General features: G+C 52.3%; 1 protein-coding gene across 4 annotated transcripts in view; it reads right to left on the bottom strand.

Annotated features, from left to right (window-relative positions):
• The window catches only part of PLCG2 (phospholipase C gamma 2), a 142,020-nt gene that overhangs the window by 63,450 nt on the left and 53,866 nt on the right, over window positions 1-24,704 (bottom strand). For all 4 annotated transcript variants that reach the window (XM_032326245.1, XM_032326248.1, XM_032326249.1 and 1 more), the window contains 4 exons: window positions 16,356-16,440; window positions 14,882-14,965; window positions 5,760-5,803; window positions 3,650-3,722 (listed from right to left, as the gene is read on the bottom strand). In XM_032326245.1, coding sequence (XP_032182136.1) covers window positions 3,650-3,722; window positions 5,760-5,803; window positions 14,882-14,965; window positions 16,356-16,440 — 286 coding nt within the window. The remainder of the gene's footprint in view (window positions 1-3,649; window positions 3,723-5,759; window positions 5,804-14,881; window positions 14,966-16,355; window positions 16,441-24,704) is intronic.

Here is a 24,704-nt window from a genome sequence, read left to right as displayed (position 1 = left end):
GTATACAGACACTGGTCGGATCCCGGCAGCTGGCTCAAACCATCCTTCTCCTTGGACGGTCACTTCAGTTAGTCCATGTGACTCTGCAGGTCGTATGTCATCATTGGAAAGAGGAGGAAATAGAAACTCAAGATGTTCCATGACAATCCCAAGTTCACACAACTAGTAAGGAGCAGAGTGAGGGTTCCAAATAAACTGACACAGAGGGTGTCCTCTTTTCAAAGAGTCAGCCAAGTTGGGGTGCCTGGGTGGCTCAGTGGGTTGAACCTCTGCCTTCAGCTCAGGTCATGATCTCAGGGTCCTGGGATCCAGCCCCATGTCAGGCTCTCTACTCAGTGGGGAGCCTGCTTCCCTCTCTCTCTGCCTGCCTCTCTGCCTACTTGTGATCTCTCTCTCTCTCTCTCTCTCTCCCTCTGTCAAATAAATAAATAAATAAATAAATATTTAAAAAACATTTATAAAAAAAGAGTCAGCCAAGTCATGCTGCTCAGAGTTTTGGATAATGTCTGAGACACACATTCAACTTAGACGCACAGGAGCCAGTGAGAAAAAGAACGCACAGCATAAACTAACTCTACTCTTCTCCTAATTCCTAAAAGCCCATATATTCATAGGCACAAAGATGAAACCTGGCACAGAGAGTAGTCACCTTTGACTCATGTTTTATGGATTCTGAATATTCTAAAACCTTGGCCTTCCAGGATAATAAAAGCAAATGTGCTACCAGATCCATGTGTGCTTGGATACCAGGGTCAGACCAGGATGTCAGAGAGAAACAAAGGCGTAAGGACAGATGCAAATGAGGTGGTGACAAACAGCCTTGCACCGGTGCCTGGGTCGCAGATCCACACTGAGCCTCTGCTGTTGACCCTTGCAAATCTACCTGGATAGGGACACAAAACAGCCAGGAGGCTGGGGAGAGGCCAGTTTATCTGCCGTGAGGTGTCACGACCTTTGAATATGAGAACACGAAACCCAAATCGTAGCTCCCTAATGCAAATGCCTCCCCAGCCCTTGATGCCCGCCAGAAGCCAGGGGTTTCCTCCTTCCTTCTGCTGCAAAGCTTTTGCATTTATTAAAAAATAGGGGTGCTTAGCCCGTGTAACCTGGAACTAGCCTGGCTGGGAAGAAAGAAATTTTCTACCTAAAGGAGCTTCAAATACCAATATTCTGGGGGTTAAAAAAAAAAATCTACCTACTTGGTGTAGGGTCAAGTGCCGGCAGCACTGGGCACGGACTACATGCCAGGCTCCATGGTAAATCTTTATCATATAGCGGCTCATTTTGAACTCCCACACCCCCCAGGAGGTACGTATGACTCTCCACATTGCGTAAGTGGAGAAACAGAGACTTCAGCCATTGACCGAGACCTGACCAGGAGCCCGAGGCCAACCCAGGGACATCAATTCTGGAGTCTTCCTTTTACCTGCTCTAGGGCTGGGCTGTGGCACCTTTAACTAGTCCACCAGTGGGAACTTGAAGTCACTTCCAAGTTTTCATTTCTGTTCAAGATTCTACCACTACTTCTATAGGACAAGTTCCTAGAAGGGCAATTATTTCATCAGAGTATATAAATTTTTTCCCCTCAAAGTTTTTGTTTGAATTGCATATTGCTGGCCCCTGGGTGGCTCAGTCAGGAAAGCGTCTTCCTTTGGCTCAGGTCACGATCCCAGGGTCCCGGGATCGAATCCCGCACTGGGAGCCTTGCTCGGCAGGGAGCCTGCTTCTGCCTCCAACTTGTGCATGCTCTCTCTTTCTGACAAATAAATAAAATCTTAAAAAAAAAAAAAAAAAAAGGGAAAAAGAAAAGCATGTACCCCTCTTTGCTTTAGGCCACCAGGAGCCCAGTACCCAGCATGTAAGGTGCCCAGACCATGCGTTTGCCGCTTCAGTGCACCCCACTTTAGCTCTTGTCTCAGGGGGCACACACAAGCCCTCTCTTGGTCACCCTAGTTCAAGCCCACATGGGGAAAGCACGGCCTCTCCGTGTCCTCGGTCCTCACTCATCAGGCACCGTAGCGGCTACCGCCTTTGTCTGGGCCTCCGCGTGGCTGACCTTGGGCAAAGCATATGTCTCTGTTCATTATTTTCCCTACAGTCAATGAAATCTGAATGTGGGGTGTGCGGTGGGTAACATTAAGAAGGTAGTGTTGGTGGAAGGGCAGGACTGCTGTGGTTACGTTTCGTTAATTTAAAAAAATAATAATAAAGTTTGTATCTTCAGGAGAGACACAGTGAAGCATTTACAAGTGAAATGATCCAGTCTGGGTTTGCTTTAGAATATTCCAGCGACAATGAAGAAGAAGGGGAAGTAAATGAAGAAGAGGGGTCGGGCAGGAGGCAGCCAGGTGTGGAGATGGAGGACAGGTGAAATAAAACCGGAAACACGGGGCGCCTGGGTGGCTCAGTGGGTTAAGCCGCTGCCTTGGCTCAGGTCATGATCTCAGGGTCCTGGGATCGAGTCCCGCATCGGGCTCTCTGCTCAGCGGGGAGCCTGCTTCCTCCTCTCTCTCTCTGCCTGCCTCTCTGCCTACTTGTGATCTCTGTCTGTCAAATAAATAAATAAAATCTTTTAAAAAAAAAAAAAAACCGGAAACACATTCATCATTTCTTCATCTAAGTGACGGGCACACGGAGACCCAGGATGCCAGCCTGTCCGCTCCTGTGTCTGAGATGGTCTCCAATACGGAGTTTTTGGAAAAGTAAACGAACTGAATATTGCTATGAACCTAAAACAGCTCTAAAAATATAAAGTCTGTAAAAAAAAATAAATAAATAATAGTAAAATGAAATAAGGAGGAAAAAAAAAAAAGCAAAGACAACTCCAGCGAAACACATAAAAAATTTAAATGCGTGACCATGCGCATCTACAAACTCACAGACAGAGATCATTACCCTCTGACGAATTCTGGGAAGCAGGGCTCCCGTCCCCATTTACAGAGGAAACTGGGGAGCAGAAAGGTCAAACCACCCGCTTGAGGTCACACAGCTAGTAAGAAGATCTCAGGTTTCTCTTAGTTGAACTGGAGAGTTTCTCAACCGCAACCCTATCGACCTTCGGGCGTTGGGTAACCCCTTGGCGGGGGAGGCTGTCCGGTGCATTTCAGAACGTGGAGCAGCGTCCGGGGCCTCCACTCACTACGTGCCACCAGCCCGCCCAGCTGTGACGACCAAACGTGGCTCCAGACATGGCCAGTATGCCCTGTTGGGTAGAGCCACTCTGATGGGAAAGCACCACCCCAACACAAAGCCCCTTAACTCCGCCACCTGTCTGTCCACAAACACGCCGGGACACTCCCCCATGTGTCATTGCTGAAGGACAGCAGGGCTGTCTTATCCCCTAGAGGACCTGGCAGGCTCGTCTGCCAGGGCCCACCTTCCCATCAACCAGGGAAGGCTTCCAGGAAAGGGACGCGTGCGACATGCCGGGAGGGGGACAGACACCACGCGGCCGGGGGACACACCACGCCCGGACCCCGGACGGCTCTTGCTGTCCCCTTCCTCGGCCTGCGCCTGGGAAAGGGCCCAGATGACGCTGTTCTCTTTCCAGAGTCTGAGACACCAAGGTGGCCCTGGACAGGGAGCCCCCGTGTTTCCGACAATCACAGGGGAGGTGGCAGTTGCGGGGAAGGGGAGACGCGCCTCTCACCTGCTGCTCGTGTAAGAGAAAGCGCTGGAAGTCGTGCAGGTAAACCGCGGAGGCGTCCGGCCGGTCGGTGTTGCTGTCCTCGGGGAAAAGGAGGGTGTTGAGACAGAACACAAGCCACAGAAGCTGCCACCAAACACCCTGCGAGGCTCTCTGGGGACACAAGGTGACAGACACTACACCCCCGACCTCAGAGGATGCAAGGAGAGGCTGTGACGCCCCAGCCTGGGAGGGGGCCCGGAATCTGCCTTTTGCTGCTCCCAGGGCTGCCGGCGTGCTCTGGGATCTACAGAGAGCCTCCGGGAGTGTGGCCTCGGGGGACACAGTGCAATAAGGAGAGGAGGTGACAGAGGAAAGACGGGGGCCAGATCGAGACCCGGAGGGCCAAGGGAGGCTTTCTGGAGGACGCGGCAGCTGAGGGAGTCAGAGAATGAGGGGCTCTGCAGGAGGTGGAAAGGGTCTCAGGCAAAGCGAAGCAGTAGGCAAAGGCTGAAAGACCGAACAACAGAAGGTGGAAAGAGGCAGGAGTGCAGGGAGAGAGCAGTGCAGGGGGCAGGCCTGAGCCACACCGCAAAGGCTTGGGTAGGGCTGGGTGTGGGCAGAGTCTCGGGGAAGCCAACTCTGCAAAAGTGAACAGGGCCCGTCAGAGGGTCTCCTCAGAGGCCACAATGCAGACTTTGTTCAGCCACTAAGGGCTCTGAAGCAGGAGTAGGGGGTCAGGTGACGTCCCCCCAGATTCTGGACAGATGGGGAGACTCGACCTGAAGATGCACTACACGGGCTTTGGGGCAGGCAGAGGCCCCCTGTTGGGATGATTTACTGTTTGAGAGGAGGGAACGCCAGCAGCCTGGTGACAGATGGCCTCGGGGCAGAGGCTGCTCACGGTTACTGAAACACTGGGACCTCGCAGGACCAGCAACCCTGGTCTCTATGGAAAGTGTTTCCATGGAACAGAACTTTCCAGGGAAATCTGTACTTTACCCCGACCATTCACAAGGTGTCAGAGAGAGAGAGAGAGAGAGAGAGTGTGTTGGGGGGTGTCTTTTTAAATATACGAGATAAAACACATTTTTAGAAGTTCCCTTGACTAAACACTCGGGGTTCAAAGGCTTTGGTGTTCAGTTAGGATCTGTCCGGATCTGCGACTGCTTTGCTAACCAGCCTCACGGTCTATCACTAACTTTCCCTTAAAATACCGCACAAAAATCACATCTGTGTCACATGGACTTTGCAGTCTGGAGGTTTCTGGTTTAGAAAGGGACAGAAGGATCAGTTGCCAGAGTGTCCTCATCAACCAGGGCCGGTTCGGAAAAGCAGGTCCAGGTCAGCTTACCTCACACCACTCTACGTGCTATTAGCTCTAGGGCAAGCATTCCTCCCAGGCAGACAGCCTTGGGAAACCCAGAACACTCCATTTATCCCACGCTCGGGGAGTTAGTACCAACAGTAAAGGTCCTGGGGTGCATGGGTGGCTCAATCAGTTGAGCATCTGCCTCTTGGTTTTGACTCCAGTCATGATGTCAGGGTTGTGAGAATGAGCCCTGTGTTGGGCTCTGAGCTCAGCACAGAGTCTGCTTGAGATTCTCTCTCTTCTCCCTCTAAACCTCTGCCAGCTCACTCACACTCTCTCTAAAATAATAAATCAATCTTGGCATGGGGAGGGGATAAGAACAATAAAGGTCCTGACAAGTCCTGCAACACTTACCCTGTAATAATAATACCACTGTTCTTATTCACAAGCCCTTTGCCATCCCACACACTGTGTGTAGCACTTTATTTGCGTCGACACATTTTACTTCACTTGAGCCTGCTTAACCCGGAATTTCCCAAACTCCTTTCTGGGAAAGCAAGTCCTCAAGCATACGTGCTTCTCTATATAGAACCTTCTGGGCCACCATCCTACCATGCCACAAACCCCTTTGCTGTTCCTGTTTATCCATGCCACAGGCTCAGGAAAGACAACTCCCCAGTAGGAGACCTTGTCCCAATGCAGACCAGTGGCTGCCCGCAGAGGTGGCCCTCTTGGCACCAGCCGGCCCAACTAGGAGGGCCCACGTGGGCACCTGTTCCCAGCACAGCCACCCCGAACATAACCCCAGAAGAGATGCCTCACCCCAAGATGAACACAGAAGAATCTTTTTTGAATTCATCAAGAATCTGAAATAATAAAACAAAGAGAAACACATTAAAAAAATAAGAACATTAGATAAGGTGAGCCGCTCAATGCAAATGAATGGTTTTTTTAATTAAAAAATTATAATTGGTATGAACTATAAATAGGCAAATATGAGAGAAACTCATAAACAAAAGGGAGTCGTCTTCCTCACCCTCTTCTTAGTCTTTTTCCTGAGAAGCTATCAACCTCAGTAATTTGGTAGATTTCCTTCTAGAATGTGCTTGATGGATAGTCATTTAATTACATCTTCTATTACATACATGTCTCTAAACTTCCAGCTGTTCGTTCTACATGGTCTCTATTATTCTGCAACCTCAAACAGTCTTGCCTCACTACTTTGAAGACCCCATTTTCCATAATACGTACATCACGGATTTTCTGCCCTTGCATTCAGTATTACAAAGTGCGACCATAAACAACATTTGTGTCCAGCTGCACAAATGTTTCCATCGGGCAGAATCCTAGACTGGGACGCACCTGGGCGGGTAGGGGGTGTGCACATTAACCCTAATACATTCACCACGCTGCTCTCCAAACAAGGTCCCGACCAGCACCTCCACCAGAGAACGCACAATCCTTTCCACACCTTCACTGTTGCATTTCAAGTCTGTAAGATTTCTTTTTTTATTTTTAAGATTTTATTTATTTATTTGACAGACAGAGATCACAAGTAGGCAGAGAGGCAGGCAGATAGAGAGAGGGGGAAGCAGGCTCCCCGCTGAGCAGAGAGCCCGATTCAATCCCAGGACCCTGAGATCATGACCTGAGCCGAAGGCAGCGGCTTAACCCACTGAGCCACCCAGGCGCCCCTCAAGTCTGTAAGATTTCTGAGCTAAGTTTTCATCTTCAAATTCAAGAGCAAGAAAGAAATACTGGACAGCCTTGTTCCTGCTCTTCACAGCCTGCTGCTCTGACCATGGATGTCGCGATGGCGAGCTCCTCCACCAGGAAGCCCGCGGTAGCCCTCCTGTCAGCTTCCACAGAGACAACTCACGGGCCAAGCACCTTACACACGCACGTGCACATGCACACACATGCAAACACACTCGTACTGTGTCTGCTCCTGGTTAGGTAGCAACACTTAAATGGTGTTTCACTGAGTCTGTGATTGAATAATGTTTCGGAAAAATGCGGGGCACAGGGGTGCCTGGGGGGCTTGGTCAGTTAAGCGTCTGCTTTCGGCTCAGGTCATGATCCTGGAGTCCCCAAATGGAGCCCAGGCTCAGAGTCAGGGCCGGCTTCTCCCTCTCCCTCTGCCCCTCTCCCTGGCTCGTACGCATGCATGTGCTCTCCCGTCAAATAAATAAACAAACAAACCAAACAAACAAATAAATAAATAAAATCTCAAAGAAAAAAATTATGGCACAAATGGAAATGCAACCACTGGGATGTTACAAGCAGTTAATGATGTAAACAGCCCCCGGCTCTGGCCTTCCCGGTCCTCTTGCCAAGCTGCGTGGAGTCCAGGATGACACGTGGAAAAGCAAACTTCTAGAAAAGGTACCTCCAGGCCCCCAAGAAGCATCAGGAGATCTGTGTCAGTCTCTGCACGTATGCACTCCCCCCCCCCCCGGAAAGATGACCTACAGCTTTAACTGACATCTCAAAGAAATAGGTCACCCAGAAAGGTTAAGAGCCACTCTTTTAGAAAAACTCAGAAGTACTTCCTTCTATTTACGTGTCATTTACAGCATACCCATTTCTTTATTTAAAAAAAAAAAAAAGAGAGAGAGAGAAAGAGCAGGACTTGCGGCAGAGCCTGCATGCTCTTTGAGATCTGGACTTACTTGCCACTCAGATCCCTAGACCAACCTAGTGTTTAAAGCCAGATCCCTTCCAAACCCAAACCCTGATACTGGTCTCCTTATACCTGGAGAAAACCCCTTCTTTTCAATGAAGCACACAAAAAAAAGCCCCACCCCATTTCAGCCAGGTGGACAGCTTGGGACAAAGGAGGTGCCCTTCCTGCACAGATGCTTCCAGAGCCAGAAAATATGGGGAGAAACACCCCAGCTTCCCCTCTCGTATGCCTGTATCTCCATCCCAATCACCCCATTGGCTGACCCTGCTGGCAGAAGCACATGGGAATGTGTTTTGGGGATTCGTCCCACCCACCCCAGGGTACAGAGCAGGGCAGGAAAAGGACTGAAAGCAAAAAGGCTCACCACTTGCTCAAACACAAGCAGAATTCAAAGATGCAATGCAGCGGGGCAGGTGTGGCGGTGGGGGTCACGGGGAATGGAACGCAAAAGGCGAGAAGATTCCTGGGCCCATCCAGCGGAGCGGCCAGACACGTACCCCCTGAAGGGGAGTCTGGAGGGAGGGGAGAGGCATCAAGGGGTCTCTTCCAGAAGGGGTCTCACTCCAGAGTGACGAGCAAGATAAGCAGGTAGTTAGATGGGAGAGTCGAGCTAAGCCCTGGCCCTGCCGGGGATGCACCAACCTTCAGATGCCAAGAAATCAAAGACCCAGCCATGGACACCGTGAGTGCATAGATGGTGAGGTGAGAAGAAAAAGGAGCCAGTGTAGTGTCCCGAAGACCCATGGCTTTGTCGGCGTGGAGGTCACTAGGGAGAGGACGAGATGAACAGCCGAGGGGTGGCAGGCCTGGACCCATGGCTGGGACAAGGTCAGGAAACGGAGTGGGGGCGAGACAGATGCTGATGGGGCTCCTGGAGCGGGTCCCTCCACGGGGCAGAGAAATGGGGCAGCAGTGGGACGGCGGAAACATGTCAGGGACGGCATTCGGCAGATGCAAGAGGTTACAGCATGCCCTGTTGTGACCTAACAGCATCTTTAGTGATCTGTGCAAGCCCCACTCCCTCCCCGCTACATTCTCAGTGTGGCCTGGTTTGCAGAGAAGGTCTTTGCAGATGTGACCAGGTGAAAGCAAGGTCCTCCTGGATTAGAGTGGGCCCTAAGGCCATGACTGGAGTCCTTATAATGGGGGACACGTGAAGCAGGCACGGGCCAGGACAAGGTGGCCACGTGATGACAGAGGCAGAAACGGGAGTGTGGGGAGCCCCCAGGAAGGCCAGCGAACAGCAGATGCAGGGAGAGGGCAGGGAGAAGACCCTCCCTGGAGACGTCCGTGGGCGCTCAGCACAGCCAACCCCGCACGACGGGGGACAGAGGTCTGTTCTACTCCGCCACTTGCCCGGGGTCTGCTGGGACAGCTCTGAGGACTCAAGAGGGCCTGTCCTGAGCTGGTGCAGGGCAGCCACAACCTCAGTCGCCCGTCGTGCCCACCCCATCAGGAAAGCAATAAAACAAACCCCACATCAGACACAAAAAAACAGACTCTGGGACGACAAGCAGGAGTTCCAAGATGACACATCTAGAACATCACGGGGTCAGAATGTCGACCCTGGTCTACCTTGGTAGTTGTGCACTGGCCCATACAGTATGGGCAGATGTACACAGAGTACATAACGGCCTCCCAGCAATGACAGAAGAATATTCTAGACGATACAGGCACACAGTGGAGAGACAGCAATTAAGTTATTCTAGCATTACTGTGTGTAGTTATGGGGTCAAAGTCTACCCAACCGGGATGCTGCTGGCCCCGTGTAATTCCAGGTGACACCCTTGAACCCTCTGGCCGCAGCCAGGGCTCCGTGAGGTCAGAGGAAGTGTCTGTTTTATCAACCGCTGTGTCCTCCTGGCCCAAACATGCTGAAGGAATGCCTAAAATAATGGGTAAATTAATTTTCTCTGGGGAAAACTAAAGGCTAAGAGGAAAAGTCACCTTTGACTTGATTGCCAGGAGACAAGGGAAGGGGCCGTGCCACAGGATGGGGACCACAGAAGCAAGGGCCCAGAGGTGTCGAAGTCAACCTGAGGTCAGGGAATGAGTCTCCCCATGTGGCGGGGGGGCGGGGGGGGGCAGCACCCTCCAGGCTGCGGCTCAGCCTACACTGACGGGAAAAGCTAACCAGAGATTCTCCACCGACTGCCGAACTGTGGATGTTTCTCCCCACCCCCCCACTGTCCAACAGAATAATCTGCCATATTCCCTGGAATCCGCAGGCAGAATGCCATCAGCGAATGTGACTCTCGCCCCCCACTACGCTGGCACCCATGCACAACCTCCAAGAATAAATATTAATCTTTCTCCCAAATGCATAATCCCAGGTATCATCATGGAAGGTTTGGGAGACTTTTTCATTTTCTTTTTACTTGTATGCGCTTCCTGCTTCTAGGTAGGAAGTATGCATTACTTGGCTTATACTTTCTTCACACATCAGCATGGAATTTCTTATGAAGGGTTCCTGGTCTGATGGCCCAGCACAGTGAGGTAGCGAAGGACCCCCTAGGGAAACCCACGGACTCTGACCTCGATGGTCCCGTTGAAGCAGGACACGGAGCAGGAAGACCAAGAGCACCCAGGACTCTCGTCCTCCTGCCTCAGGAAAGGACAGGCCGTCCTGGGGGCCAGCTGTGTGTGGGACTGCTCTCCATGAGCCTTCTTCGTCCTCTCAGTAAGCCTGGAGCCGGGGCCGTCACCCCAGGCAACAGACAAGACGGAGCGTCTGGAAACAGTGCTGCTGTCGGCTCTAGTTAACACGGAAGCAAGATCAGTGCCACCTTTAAAAAAAAATTACAGCCATTTTCTCCTTTAACAGGCAAACGAGCAAGAGAAGACGCCTACATTCGGAGCCCAGGCGGATGGCGATGGGCGGCAGAAGGCTGTGTGTGCTTGTTTGCTGGTACCCTGCAGGGCTGGGGAGGCCCTTGCTCTTGGAATCACACTGGACACGATTTGGGAACTGATGAGGATTTGGAAGATGCTGGAGAGCAACTCTGAATCTTGGGTTTATGGGAGCCCTTGCTAGACAGACTTCTCAGATGGCCCCAGGGTGTCCTCCTCCCAGCATCCACAGCCCTGCATGGTCCCTGCCACTTGCAAAAGTAATGGGACGTCCGTGATTACACGTCTATGACTACGAGACGAGCACCTGTCTTGCCGCCTTTGAGGAAGCCAGCACCCATGCGGGGCAGCCTCATCTGTGAGGGAGTTTGGGCAGCGCCTAGGAGCTGTGGGTGGCCTCTGACCAGCAAGGCACTGAACCCTCAGTCCTACAACCTCCAGGGAGCTCACTGCTCCACATCCTCCTGGGCTTGGAAGCAGTTCTCCCACTCGAGCCGCAGATGAGACCACAGCACAGCCTCAGGCTGAAAACGGGAGAGCCCCCAAAGCAGAGAATACGGCAAAGGCGCGCTGGAATGCCCGCGCCCCGGAAACGGAAAGAACAAGGAGCATCAAGGGGATTCTGCTAGGCAGCCACTGCAGAACCGTAAAGCATTTCCAGAGGAATCTCCCGGAGGATCCAGAGAACAGATGGTACAGAAGGCCAGGGGGTAAAAACAGTAACCGACCACCGCATCCCACAGCGGTGAAACTCAAGTCCTGGACCAAGAGCAAGAAGGCAATCAGCCAGCCGTCCTCACTGCTGATCAGAGCCTGCGGGTGCCTGACGCCCAGAGCGACTAAGCCAGGGGCCTTCACACGTTTGGGAAGGTAGCAGAGCAGGAGTTAGGAAGCTGGGTACTCAAGCACTTATGAGAGAACTGATACCAGCCGGATTTGCCTCCAAATCCCACGGGCAGAGGGAACTGGGTTAAGAGCAAGATGAAACAGAAGGGCCCTGAGCTGATTGCTGCTGAAGCCGGGGGTTGTCAATCACCATAAACAGTCCTGTCTCCCCAAAGGAGCCTAAGAAATCAGGCTGAGCTTCTAAGAGCACACAGCTGTTGTTTCCCTGGGCTCCGTGCTGCCCGCAAGGAGCTCAGGAAGCAAATGATAAGCTGACCCTAGGGGAGGGGCGTTTACCTACAGGAGCCATGCTAAGGTTTCTCAAGGTGGCCCCTACCTATAGAGCCCGGGGCTTTGTTCTTCCAATTCCAAGTCAGTTCTGCCCTCTGGTGCAGGAGATTCAAAGTCTTTGGGGCCTGGTGGGCAGCAGAAATCAGTTGAGAGAGCTGGGGGGGCGGGGGGGAGCTGGGGCAAACCAGAGAAGGCTTGCTTCCTTCCTACCCAGATGTCTGCACCGGGAACTCAGAACCTATACAGAGCCACGTGTCAGTGTTTTTTCAAAAGCAGCAGAAAATCTAGATCTTAATATGGAATCTCTGAAGTTTTAAATGTAGGCCATTCATTTTAAAAACATTTAAAGCATTAGGTCAAGTGCCATTGAACGCAGGCTCAACAGAAGCGACCTTGGTTGCAGATGTCTTCCCCCCAAACTGGGCAACCTAAGTTACCCCCCAGAGGATTGAGGGATTCTACAGAAATCTGACTCAAATTTCTCCCCCCCAACTTCCCAAACACACCCACATTAGCCTTAAAAATAACCGTCAACGAAAGTGCAGGTTGAAATAGGTCTTAGGTGGAATTTTATCACAGTAGAAACACACCACCCCGGGCTAACCTGGGCGGGCAGCTGCATTAGCTTCTGTGCAAACCTCATTCTCAAGCTTTGCCTGCCATCTGTCTGAGACAGCATCCTGAAATTTCAAGGCAACCGATTATAAAAACTGCTATTTGCAAACTACTTATCTGGAGTGAATCGAGCTTTTCTCAACCCTGGTCAATTGCATAAGACAGCAGTTGTCATTATTCTGGTTTTCCCTTGTGCATTGTCACCAAACATTGTCACTGTTCTCCAGAACTGATCATCAATAAAACTTACAGGTTTTAACCTAAAAACATGTTTTGACCAGCTATTAAGGCCGTTTTTTTAAGTTCGTTTGCATATAAAAAAGGGGAGGAAAGTTACGTAATTTAATAAAGTTTTATAACCAATGACCTGATTTCATACCTTCATTTTACAGAGGCGGCTGAGTGAAGCGGGGGAAAGATGACTTTCCCTAAAATCACCTGTGGTGGGTCAAGGTCAAGCTGGGGCTGCAATCCAGGTCTTTGAATCCCTAAAGCCTACAGAGTCTTTCTACTCTATCTGGCAAACCAAGAACTAATGTGTGAAAATGCACACAATGCAGTGGAACGCTTTACTCTATAAAATAATATAATAATAATATAAATAATAATAATATAAAATAATGTATTTTTCCCCAATCTAGGCAGGCTGGAAATGCTACTTCCATTTCTTGGTCTCAGATGATAACAATAAACGTCTTCTAGCAATGGTGGTTTTTGTGGTTTTGTTTTTGTTTTTGTTTTTTTTTAAAGATTTTGTTTATGTATTTGACAGGCAGAGATCACAAGTTGGCAGAGAGAGAGGAGGAAACAGGCTCTCTGCTGAGCAGGGAGCCCGACCCGGGGCCCAATCCCAGGACCCCGGGATCATAACCTGAGCCAAAGGCAGTGGCTTTAACCCACTGAGCCACCCAGGCGCCCCTTGTTTTTTTGTTTTTTTTTTTTTCAAAAGCAGGCACCGTGCCCAATGTGGGGATTGAACTCACCATCCTAAGGTCAAGATTGTGCTCTATCAACTGAGCCAGCCATGCACCCCTCCCCCCTTTTAGTGACTTTCAGATGCTCATCATTTAAAAATGCCTACACTCTTGGGGCGCCTGGGTAGCTCAGTGGGTTAAAGCCTCTGCCTTTAGCTCGGGTCATGATCTCAGCGTCCTGAGATGGAGCCCCGTGTCGGCCTCTCTGCTCAACAGGGAGCCTGCTTCCTCCTCTCTCTCTGCCTGCCTCTCTGCCTGCTTGTGATCTCTCTCTGTGTCAAATAAATGAATAAAATCTTAAAAAAAAAAAAAAAAAAAAAAAAAGCCTGCACTCTTGACCTTCCCGTCCCAAGCCCTCATTCAGTCCTCCCTAGAGCCCAGGGGGGGCAAGAATCCCTGCCCCCGATCGCACAGACGAGTAGACAGAGGCTGAGAGTAGTGGGTGGCCGGCCCTAGATCACACAGCTAGCTGGAGAAACCGGAACTCTGGCTCCGAGCCCCAGGTCCTCTCTGCTCTGAACCCACCTCTGCCACCTGCAAAGCCCTTTTCCAACAGCAGTGGCTCCCGTCTGTGGGGTGAACACCGCCCACCAGCAAGGTCTACAGATACTTCACCGAACCCCAGTTTTTAAGCTTTACACCTTACAGGACTTTTTTTTTTTTATCGCAAAAGTAATATGCTCTTTGGAATGAGTCAAAGAAAATGGAGGTGTGCAAAGAAAAAATGCAATCATCTCTCCTGCCCATCTGCCCAAACCCCTTCAAAACACAGACAAAATCAACATTAGAGGTGAAGAGTGTGTCCTTCTGTACTTCTTCCTTTTTTCATAAAAACACACAGAGACATGTGGAGGATTATGATAACCGTTTTCGGTTTTCATCAGACCTAGTTCCTCGCATGAATCGGCTGCTGGCTTTGCTCACCAAGTATCATGAACATCCCCCCAGATCAACAAGCACACAGACTCGGGCTTCTTAATCAGCCGCATAATGTTCTGTGGGATGGACGGGACCGTAATTTACTCCACTATTTCTCTACTGAGAGGCAGGCAGATGGCTCCCAGGTATTTTGCCAGCATGAGTAATGCTGCAATAAACAATCTGGTAATAAATTCCTAGGTCCCCGTGCCCTCATTCCTCTCAAACAGAGTCCCCAAAATGCCACTGTCAGGTCAAAAATGTATGCACATCTTAATTTAATTTTAAAATGGCATATTATCTTAATAAAAAAATCCTCATAAATAATGAATAAAAGCATAAAAGGAAGGAACACACACATAATCCATCCACCCAGAGATGATCTGCCTTAATAATTTGATAAATCTCCTTCTACAATGAGATCAAGCAGCTGAGTTAATGGAACTTTTTTTACTTTAATAGGCTGCAATTAAATTCCAGACTTCTCACGTTCCCCCCAGGAGGGTACGAGAGAGCCATCACCCCCCCCCCATTTCCCCCATAGCTCTCTCAGGTGTCTACAATTTAATAGAAGCAAACAGAATGTCCCGGTCATTTCCACTGTGTCTTTCCTCGGCGAGAAGGGACACTGAGCCCTTCTCCTGGGTTTCTTAGGAACATGCCGGACTTTGAAACACAGGGGAAACAAAAACATCACTTGATCATTTGCTCAGGAACTATCTTACCGACTTTTGCTGCTCAAACATAAGTTTTTTATAGAACAGGTGGAACTGCTCAAAGCTGAGTTCATCTTTGTGTGCACCAATTTCCTGTAAATTAAAAAAAAAAAAAAGTGACCATGTGATCTCTGAAAGTCCCCTACAAGAATGCCACCGTGCTGTGACCAGGCAGAACCGCTGACCTACAGCACTGGCTACACGCAAACTCACCTTCTTCTGAACCCAAACTGTCCACGGGTTTCCTCATTTATCTGCCTGGAGAACATACCCACCAGGGGCCCCATCAGGTAAGATCCTGACCTTGACCCCCACCATGGAAGAGACGTGGCCAGAATTCCAAAAGCGGGAATTTACAACTCCTCCCTCTGGGGGCAGAAGGCATTTCCAAATCCAGACCTAGTCTAGGGTCATTCTAAAAGCATGGGAAGACCAACCAAGCCTTTGGAGTGGGACAGAGCTCAACTCTAGTCAACCCTTATCCCCTGCATTGCTTAATGGCTTTGGGTAATTTACCCGATCCGTTTTGACCCTCAGTTTCTTCATCTGTAAAATGGGAAAACCACCACCACCCTCCCTAGAACTTCGCCAAAACCAAACCAGTAACATCTACGGATCACCAGCTCCGGAAAGCCTTGATCACGAACAAGATTCCAACGATGCGACTTTGAATGGCAAAGTCTCTGTCTCCATTTCTACCTTCTCACAATAGTAAGAACATTCCAGGAAGGTCAAAAGATGGCCTGATAGCCACAAAATGGGTTAACTCGTCCGTCAGCTCACTGGCGCGAAACTGAATGTGCTTTCTTGGCTAAGGAAGCCTGTGACTGGGCTTACCACTGGCAAGGCCACGTTGAGTCTACAACTCGAGCTAGAGAGACAGAGGGTCACTGGGCTCCTTGAACGGAGTCGGGCTCTCTCTAAGCACTGGTCGGGGGGCCTACACATCAAGTCCATCCTTACCCGTTCAGGAAGGTCCCACCTGCCCTATCCTGTGTCATCACTCACGGAGAGACTTAACCTGCCACCGATCTGCCAAGAGCCTAATTCACCAGACCATAACCAGACTAAATGATGGGTGAGGGCAGGCCAGGGAGGAGCCAACTCAGACAACTACGTTATGAGGACTTGGAGACAAAACGCCACGCCCCTGAAAGCCTACATAAGGAACCTTTCATAACATTTTCCAGAAGAAACACATTCGTTGGTGTTACTTGAAGGAAAGTAGGCTGTGGGACGATGAGGCAAGAGACAGGCTATACTCGGGGGAGCCAGGCAGGCAGCCCAGCAAACACCGTCTGTGGAGGACGTCCTCAGCTAGGATTGCGAACAGGGTCCTACGACCTTCACGTGGTCTCTCTGTCTGGACTGGGACAGATGCCACTGGAGGTAAGGTTCCTCCTGGCCACCATTCGATGGGGCTCAAAGGCTAAGTGACCCCAAGTTCACAAAATCGCCAGGCCAGCCAAGCTAGGGAACTTACCACAAACTTATCTTTGAGGAACTTGGCACTGCTCACTTTGAAGTTGACCAGGGGTAAGATGGTCTTCAACTCTCGGAGGCTGATGCTGCAAAAAAAGAGAGACCCCAGCTCTATTCACCTCGAGGGGCTTCAACAGTGGAGGATGTGGCTGTTCCCACCCACCCCCGCCATCTGGAGCCTGCTGTGAGCCGAGGGACTGGAAACATCGAGGCGGTTCTGGAAGCTCAAGGCTGGTCTCCACCCTTCAGGGATGGCACGGACTCAGGTCACATAAGAGATTCAAGGCGTGAGCAGAACATGGTGCCAGGAGACCAGATAGCCTTTGTAGATATGAAAGATCCCAGGGGTTCAGACAAAGATGGGGGGGTCAATGAAGGTCAGAGGGCAAGGGGGCAGGAGCCAGCCTCATGCGAGCACCTACTACGTGCCAGGCCGCCCTGGGTGTCGTCCGGGCAATGATGTTCCCTAACCCCTCCCTACATCTGACCCCCCACCAGGAAGCATTACCCACCCTCGGGGTTCAGAACAGGCAACAGGAGAGGGGTTTGGGAGGGACACGCTGCTCGAGGTCAGAGCTCGGTGACAGCAGAACCCAGGTTTGAATCAGATCCCAAAAGGTAGAGTCATGTGCACCACATCACAGAAGCCTTCACGCGACCACGCGTGATTTCACTTGGACCAGGTGGCAAGTTCGTCGCGGAGGAACGAAGGGGAGAGCACATTCGGGGCGGAAGGAATGCCCGGACCAGCACCGGTTAACGGCGGTGGCTGCAACCGCCGGGCACCGCTCTGGGGCCTGGATGGACAGGCGGACACTACTCCCTCCACGCTCTAACGCCCTGCTGAGGTGGGGACCGTCACCGCCTCCACGTTTTGGGTGAGGACACGGGCTCAGAGAGGTTCCGGGCAGGGAGGTAGAAGGGGTGGCCTGCAGGGCAGTCTGCCTGTAATCACCGTATTTCCCCACCTCTCCGGGGACAGCACGAACACGGGGGAGGGGTGGGGGAAGCGGGGGGCTCAAGTGCACGGCATGCAGACCCCTGCGGCCACAGAGCCGAGTGTCCGCTAGGGCGAGAGAGGGCAGCCTAGGGGTGTCGTTGGTGTGGTCAGAGAAGACCGTCTGTGTTCTGGAGACTGGACAGGGCTGTGCGTGGCCAAGGAAGGAAGCCTGCCCAGGATGTGGGCAGAAAATGGCCCAGTTTCCCCAACGTTGTCAACTCGGCCTCTGCCGGTACATCCGGAAAGCATGTTACCCTCAGCAGCTGCCCCTGCAGACAACTAAGGGGGACTCCCCGCCGTCCCAATGTCCCCACCTCCAGCCTCTGTAGTCTAACAGCCTCCCTCCCATCAGAACCCCCTACCTGCAAAAGGCTGCCCTAGCCCCATTACCATGGGGTCAGCACCAAGGGCTTTCCCAGAAACACTGGAGTGGGGGCTGGCCTGGCAGAGAACCAAGCCGGCTGGCTGAGACCCTCTTTCTGACCCAGCCCCCAGGCTGTCCAGGAAGGGACTGGCCAGGACAGGATGAAGAGAGAGGACCAGCAGGGGCTGGTGCCCCAAGACAGGGCAAGGAGAGGGTCTGGCCAAGCTGGTGGCCCTGCAGGGCTCATCCAGGACCAAGAGAGAAGTCAGAGTCTCCAGGCGAACCCAGAACCTCCAGGCACAAATAGGGTCAAGAAACCTCCCGACCTCCAGGTACAAAGACAGGGACACTAGGAGTCAGCGGGGCAGACGTCAGATCTGGGGGCACTGGGCTCTAAGCTGCAGGGCACCCGAATCAACCTGCTCCAAAAGCCCCATCTTGGAGCAGAGCAGTGGAGCCCCCCAGTAAAGGTGGGGGCCACAGAGCTTCCTTGGGCTCCTATGCCGGGACCTTGCCACTGCGCTCCCCTCTCTGGGCCTGCGGGTCTGTGCTGCAACGCCTGACCCTGAACCACGACAGGCTGGAGGGGAAGAATCCAGCAGCCCCTGACCTCACCCCTCTCCCCGTTTGGAGCAAGGTCACATCCAGCATCTCAGCCCTCTCAGGACGTCGATGGAGGACAGCTCTGCAGGCCGTGGCTGTGACCGAGGCAGCTTAATTCTGGCTACTACGCAGAGGCGCCTCTGCCCCATGTCCTTCCCAGTAAGCTTCCTGCACGCTAATGCCCATCTCAGAGTCTGCTTCCTGCCCACTCAGTCCGTGACTGTGGGTTAGGACCAGGCCAGTTCCTCTGGAGAGGGAAGCCAAGAAATGGTCCCCGCCACAGGCCACAAAGAGCATCGCCCCCCTTCCATGGCAGGCATCACTCCACAATCGTGGCACCTGCCTCTGTTGGCTGTGCCAGGTCCCAGCTCCTGGGGCACGGCACCCTTACAGCCTTTACCATGATGCCCCCAGGAAACCTGCCTGCCTCCTGGAGGCTGGACCGACACCTCCACCACCACTGGCTTCATGGGCGTTAAGGACAGTACAGCACTCAGCATAAGCCAGGAACCGCCCAAGCACTTTCACGAACTCACCCACCGAGACCTCACACCAACCCAGGGAGACAGCAACTGCTGGCTCGCTCATACAGCCTAGAAAACTAAGGCACCGAGAAATTAAGTCATTTACCCAAACTCACACAACCAGTAATGGTTAAAGCGGAGATTTGAGCCTCACCACGGCCCCAAAGAACTTTCTATGATGATGGAAATGTTCTAGAACTGGGCTGTCCGATGCAGTAGCCACTAACCACATGCGGCAACTGAGCATTGGAAATGTGGCTAACATGACCCAGGAACTAAATTTTTTAATTTTATTTGATTTTCATTAATTTAAATAGCCACCTATAGGTAGGGGCCACCGTATTGGACAGAGCAGCTCTAGAGGCTGGCTTCTAGAAGAATCCCGGGGTGGGGAGAGGCACCAACATCCATGGCACCAGCATCTGCTGGGAATTTGTTAGAAATGCAAAACTCTTGAGCCCCAGGCTAGACCTAGTGAAGCAGCATCTCTGTGGGGGAGGACTGCTCCAACCTGAGGCCAAAGCCCCCCCCCCCAAGCCCAATGTGCTGGGGCCACACTATTACCTTCATTCCTGCTGAAGGAGGGACCTGGACATACATCCTTGTCTCCCACCTGCAAGCCCTGTCCCTTCTGCCTCCTGAAACCCAGCACAGTCTTCCCTCTGCCCCTGCCAGGCTGAAGAAAACCGGGCAGCCCACCTTCGGCAGAATGCAAATTCCATGTTCTATGCCCGGGGCAAAAGGCAAAGAAATGTCCACAGGAGACCCCCTACTCTCAGGCCTGGAGGCTCCTGCCCCCTCCGCGGCTCGCGGCCACTGAGAGCCTCCCACCGGGGAACACAGTTCCAGGGACCTTCACGGAAGGTTTCGGGGGCTTTCTCAAGGGGTATTTTGATCACAAAAATGTTCACCTTTTGCCCCAACCTCAGAACCTAATTCCCAGATAAGAGACAACTCAACCGTAAAGCCTCAAAGATAGGGGTGGGTTGGGGGTTCTCCTCTAAAAATCGAGCCAAGAGTTACCGTTAAAGCATCGACACCTTCGATTTAGTCTCCCCAGTCCTGGAAATGTCACAAGGAAAGCTTTCCCAAGCTAGAATGTTCCATTTGCTCAATGTTATGTCTAGGAATGAAAGGGAGAACTTTCCAACAAACACTAGGAAGACCAAACCAGCGAGACCCCCGACCTCAAGGAGCCCCTGCCAACGTGAGCAGCAACAGGAAGCTAAGACTCAAGGAAAGCAGAGCCTGTCTGCCCAGTGTGGGGTGGGGAGTCACGGCACAAGGCCAGGAATCCTGCAGTGACCCCGAAAACTCTTCTCCTGAGGGTCCTGTCCTATGTTCACTTGGAACACGATTCAGTGATAATGTGACAATAAGGAAAAACTAGAACACAGATTAAATGACAAACAAAAGACAACTTCTCAAACCAAGTCTCATTCCCATTGGTGGGTTTCTAACGTAGGCTCCGACATCACTTTCCTGAAGAGCTACGAGGAAGCCTAGATGTTCTTACAGTTTAACTTGACCTAAAAGTGGTCTAATCTCCCCTTTTTTAAGGTGGGCTGGATTCAGTAACTTATTCCTCAAGAATGGCGGGGCAGGGCGTGAGTTTACAAAGGAGCTATATCTTCCCAATACCACCTCGGCCAGGTGACCAAGGGTGACATCACCGCTGACAAGACCTGGAGAACACACAGCCCTCCAGGTGAGGACAGGACGACAGGATAAGAGTTCACCTCTGTGGGGCGCCTGGGTGGCTCAGTGGGTTAAGCCTCTGCCTTCGGCTCAGGTCATGATCTCAGGGTCCTGGGATCGAGCCCCGCGTCGGGCTCTCTGCTCAGCGGGGAGCCTGCTTCCTCCTCTCTCTCTGCCTGCCTCTCTGCCTACTTGTGGATCTCTGTCTGTCAAATGAATAAATAAATTTAAAAAAATAGTTCACCTCTGCGATATTCGTCCCAAACACCCACGACCTCAGCCTCCCCATCACTCCTGCCTCGTCATGACAAAAATGTCCCACCAAAACCAACTAAGGGAGATGCTAGGAGATACCTGGACGTATCCCTCAAATCTGTCAAGGTCATCAGGAAAGATGGAGAAATGGTCCTGACCCAAAGGAGACGAAGCGGCAGAACAAAGCGGTGTAATGGGGGGGCCCGGGGTCAGATCAGGAACCAGGAAGAGCACTTCGGTGGGGAAACAGTGAGCTCCAAATGCCATCCAGGGCTCTCCTCAGAGTCCTGTGCTGATGCCGGTTCCTCCGCTTCCACAAACACGACTTGGCAGTGCACGAGGGCAGGCACGGGGGTATTTGGGGAGTTCCGACAGTATCTTTGCAACATCTCTCTAAATGTGAAGTTATCCCCAAATGTATCTTTTTTACGATTTTGAGAGAGAGAGAGAGAGAGCGCACACACGTGCACATGCACAAGTGGGGGAGGGGCAGAGAGCGAGGGAGAAGCCGGCTCCCCGCTGAGCAGGGAGCCCGGTGCAATGAAGTAAAATGAACCAGTGAAACAACGAAGCTGAAGGGGGACATCTACTGAAACAAAGTGTCGCTGGGGTTAATGGTGCTTATCATTTCATATCACCTCTACAGATTCTAGTGCTCAGAACTTATAAAGTTTTCTATAATGAACATGAATTACTTTTATATTTAAAAAAAAATCCACGTGTGCTTTCATAATGTTAAAGAAAAGCATCATAAAGACTAGAAAGAATGAGACACAAAAGGTTCTGTGGTTCCTCTCAGGGTCAGCCCTTGAAAGCTGAAGGAGGACAAAACCGTGAGGTGGAAGTTTTAAATGTGCAACAACGGAGAACCTGTGCAACGGAGAACCTGAACGGACATTTTGCAAGATGAGACAGACAGTAACAAGCACATGAAAAAAGGTTCAACATCCTTGGCCATGAGGAAGAGGCAAAACAAAATCAAAATGAGCTATTCCTTCACTCCCATGAAGATAACTAGGTTTGAGAGAGAGAGAGAGAGAGAGAGCGTGGGAAGGCAGGGGGGAGGCAGGGGGGAGGAGGGAGGAGTCAGGGGGGAGGGGGGAGGGGAAACAAGCTCCTGCAGGCAAGTGGGAAGCAGGGAGCCCTGGCGCAGGGCTGGGGGGAGAGAAGGCTGCAGGCGCCCTGGAAAGCGGCCAGGCGCTCGGTGTCAGGATGGAGCCCCACTACCCCCGGTTCAGCACCCCCACGGCCGGGTCCTGCACACAAGAGCTGAAAGCGGGGCGTGCACACCCACGTTCCCAGCAACCTTCCTCACAGCAGCCACAACAGCGAAGCCATCCCAGGGCCCATCGACGGATGAACAGCTCAGCCACACGCGGGCTCCCCCTTCGGGGGATATTACGGAGCCTTCCAGAGGAGGGACATTCTGACACCTGCCCCTGGAACACGGAGGAACCGCAAAAACATTGTCCTAAGTGAAACGAGCCGGTCACCCCAAGACCAGACGGCCTGACTCCCCTGGTACGAGGCGCCCAGCGCCATCACTCTCCCAGAGCCCGGAGGCAGAGCAGAGGTCATCAGGGTGGGGAAGGAGGAAACTGGGGGGGGGGGGTATGGGACAGAGTTTCAGCTGGGGGTGGGGTGAAGGACGCTCTGAAGAGGACGGCCGTGACGGACACGTACGCTGTACTGCATCCCATGGAGGCGTATGCTGATGCCGCAATCAAACCAATTAAATAGTTTTTACTTAAAGGCTATTGCAGGGGGGTGGAGGGGAGCTAAGAGTTCTGCCTTTTACCGGCTTTCATGAGTACTTACAAAAGAGGACAAGCAACACCCAGTCCTGACAGGTAAGCCCCTCACCCCGGAGCCCCGCCCAGCAAGCCAGACTGCTGCGGACGAGTCCCCTAACTCGGCTTGGCCTCACTGTCCCCACGAAATGGACCCAAGGGCGCTGAGCACCTCAGTCCACGAGCATTCCAGAAGCACGCCCCCCCTCCAAGGGCACGCAACGCCCCGGCTCCTCTCAGCAAGGGACGGCTGCTACCGTTCCGCGCGGAGAGATGCTGGGCCCGGAGAAGGGGGGCGCGGGCCAAGGAAAGCACCGGGAGCCGGTGCCACCCGCCGCCGGAATCTTTCGTTGGCTGCTGCCCCTCCTTTGTTCTCCTTCAGGAAATGCCACCAGTTGTGGGCGACAGGAAGGGAAGGGAAACTGGCAGAGCCGAAGTCAGCTGCCCTTTCAATGGGTACCTCGGTCAGAGTTCCTTTTGCAAAACTCCCTCCCGGCCTCCCAGAACTACAGGAAAGGTGGGATTTTCCACGTGTTGATGGAGCCGCTGGGCTCTGCCCACTGGGAGGAAGGTCGGGGAGCGCGAATGGGACGCAAGTCACCGGGGCATCATGTCCCGAAAAAGGCTTCCTTTCTGCCGAAGGTTCTGGACCGGCCGTGGGGAAGACGGGTCTCTGTAGAAGAGGTGCGGGAATCCATTCTGAGCGAGACGGCCAAAGGGCGGCTGACCAGTCTGACAAGAGGGACAGGCAGACTTCCAAACCAGATCAGGAACTCTGCACCACCCGCGCGGAGAAGGCCCGGGGCGGCGCTGTCTGTCTTCCCTGCGCCAACCTCAACCATGAATCACCCCAAGCCACATGGAAAGGAAACACCGGAGAGGCCCCACCTAGGAGGCTGAAAGACACCAGTGTGAGTAAAATCCTCCAACGTGGGGACCTCCCCAGACCCCGTCTGTCACACCGGATCGCAGCCCGGGGGATGGGCAGACAGTGAATGCCAGACAGATGGAGGGGAAGGAGCGTGGGGGGCCGGGGGGGGGGGGACACGGGGTGTCCTCTGGGCGGACCTGACACCATTACTGAACGTCCCCACGCTGGTGAGGACTGCTCTTCCGTCATCCAGTCCCGCGGCGTACGCGGGAGAAAGCATGGCAGCTCACCCGAGCTCTGACGCCCCCAGTGACTGCAGGACCCTGGCCCGACACCCGGGAACCGCAGAGATGGAAAGGGACAGCCGGGGAGAGCTGGAGAGTTAGCTGGGACCTCACGTTCCGGGCTAACAGATCTTAGCAGAATCGAAGGCAGGAAAATCACGTAAAATTTTTTAAGAAGGTCTTAATAATTTTAAGCAATAATTATTAAGCGCCGAGCACAAGCATGGTGTGTGGCATGCTGAGTGCTCAGTAAATGGTAGGATTTACCGTTACATTTTTTTTTTTTAAGATTTTATTTGAGAGACAGAGAGTGAGATAGAGAGAGAGAGAGAGCATGAGGGAGGAGAGGGGCAGAGGGAGAAGCAGACTCCTCGCTGAGCAAGGAGCCCGACGCGGGACCCGATCCCGGAACTCCAGCATCATGACCTGAACCAAAGGCAGGTATCCAGGCACCCAGGTACCTCTATCGTTACGTGAATAATAACTGAATCATAACCTAAAAAACTGGGCCAGAGAACATTCAATCTCACTCATAAATAAATGCCAATTGAAGCAAGTATCTGCTTTTGCCTTTCACCCATCCGGTCGCGAAGGTCTGGGGACGCAGGGTGCCGGGAAAGGCATGCCCTCTTGCACCACAGGAGAAATACAAATGGTCAAGGCCTCTCTCGGAATGTTCGACCAGAAACCACCTCACTGCTGGGATCCCTCCTGTAGGACTCGATCCTGTCTGTCTCCGCTTCACACCACTTACAACACAGGGAGACCCCGAGGTTTCCAAGCAGCAGGACTCCGGCACTCACGACACTAACAGACAGGGAGGAACTCTATGTCTATCAAGAGGAAAATGATTTCTCCTCAGTGAGGAAATCACGCCGCCAAGTTCAAGGTCAAACCCCGTTTGTAACAAAAAGGTCCCACACAGAGGAGCACCGGATGCGCTGACAGGGAAACGCTGTGA

This window comes from Mustela erminea, chromosome 19 (assembly GCF_009829155.1).
Source record: "Mustela erminea isolate mMusErm1 chromosome 19, mMusErm1.Pri, whole genome shotgun sequence".
In the NCBI taxonomy this organism is placed as follows: domain Eukaryota; kingdom Metazoa; phylum Chordata; class Mammalia; order Carnivora; family Mustelidae; genus Mustela; species Mustela erminea.
This window is presented reverse-complemented; position numbering and strand designations above follow the sequence as displayed.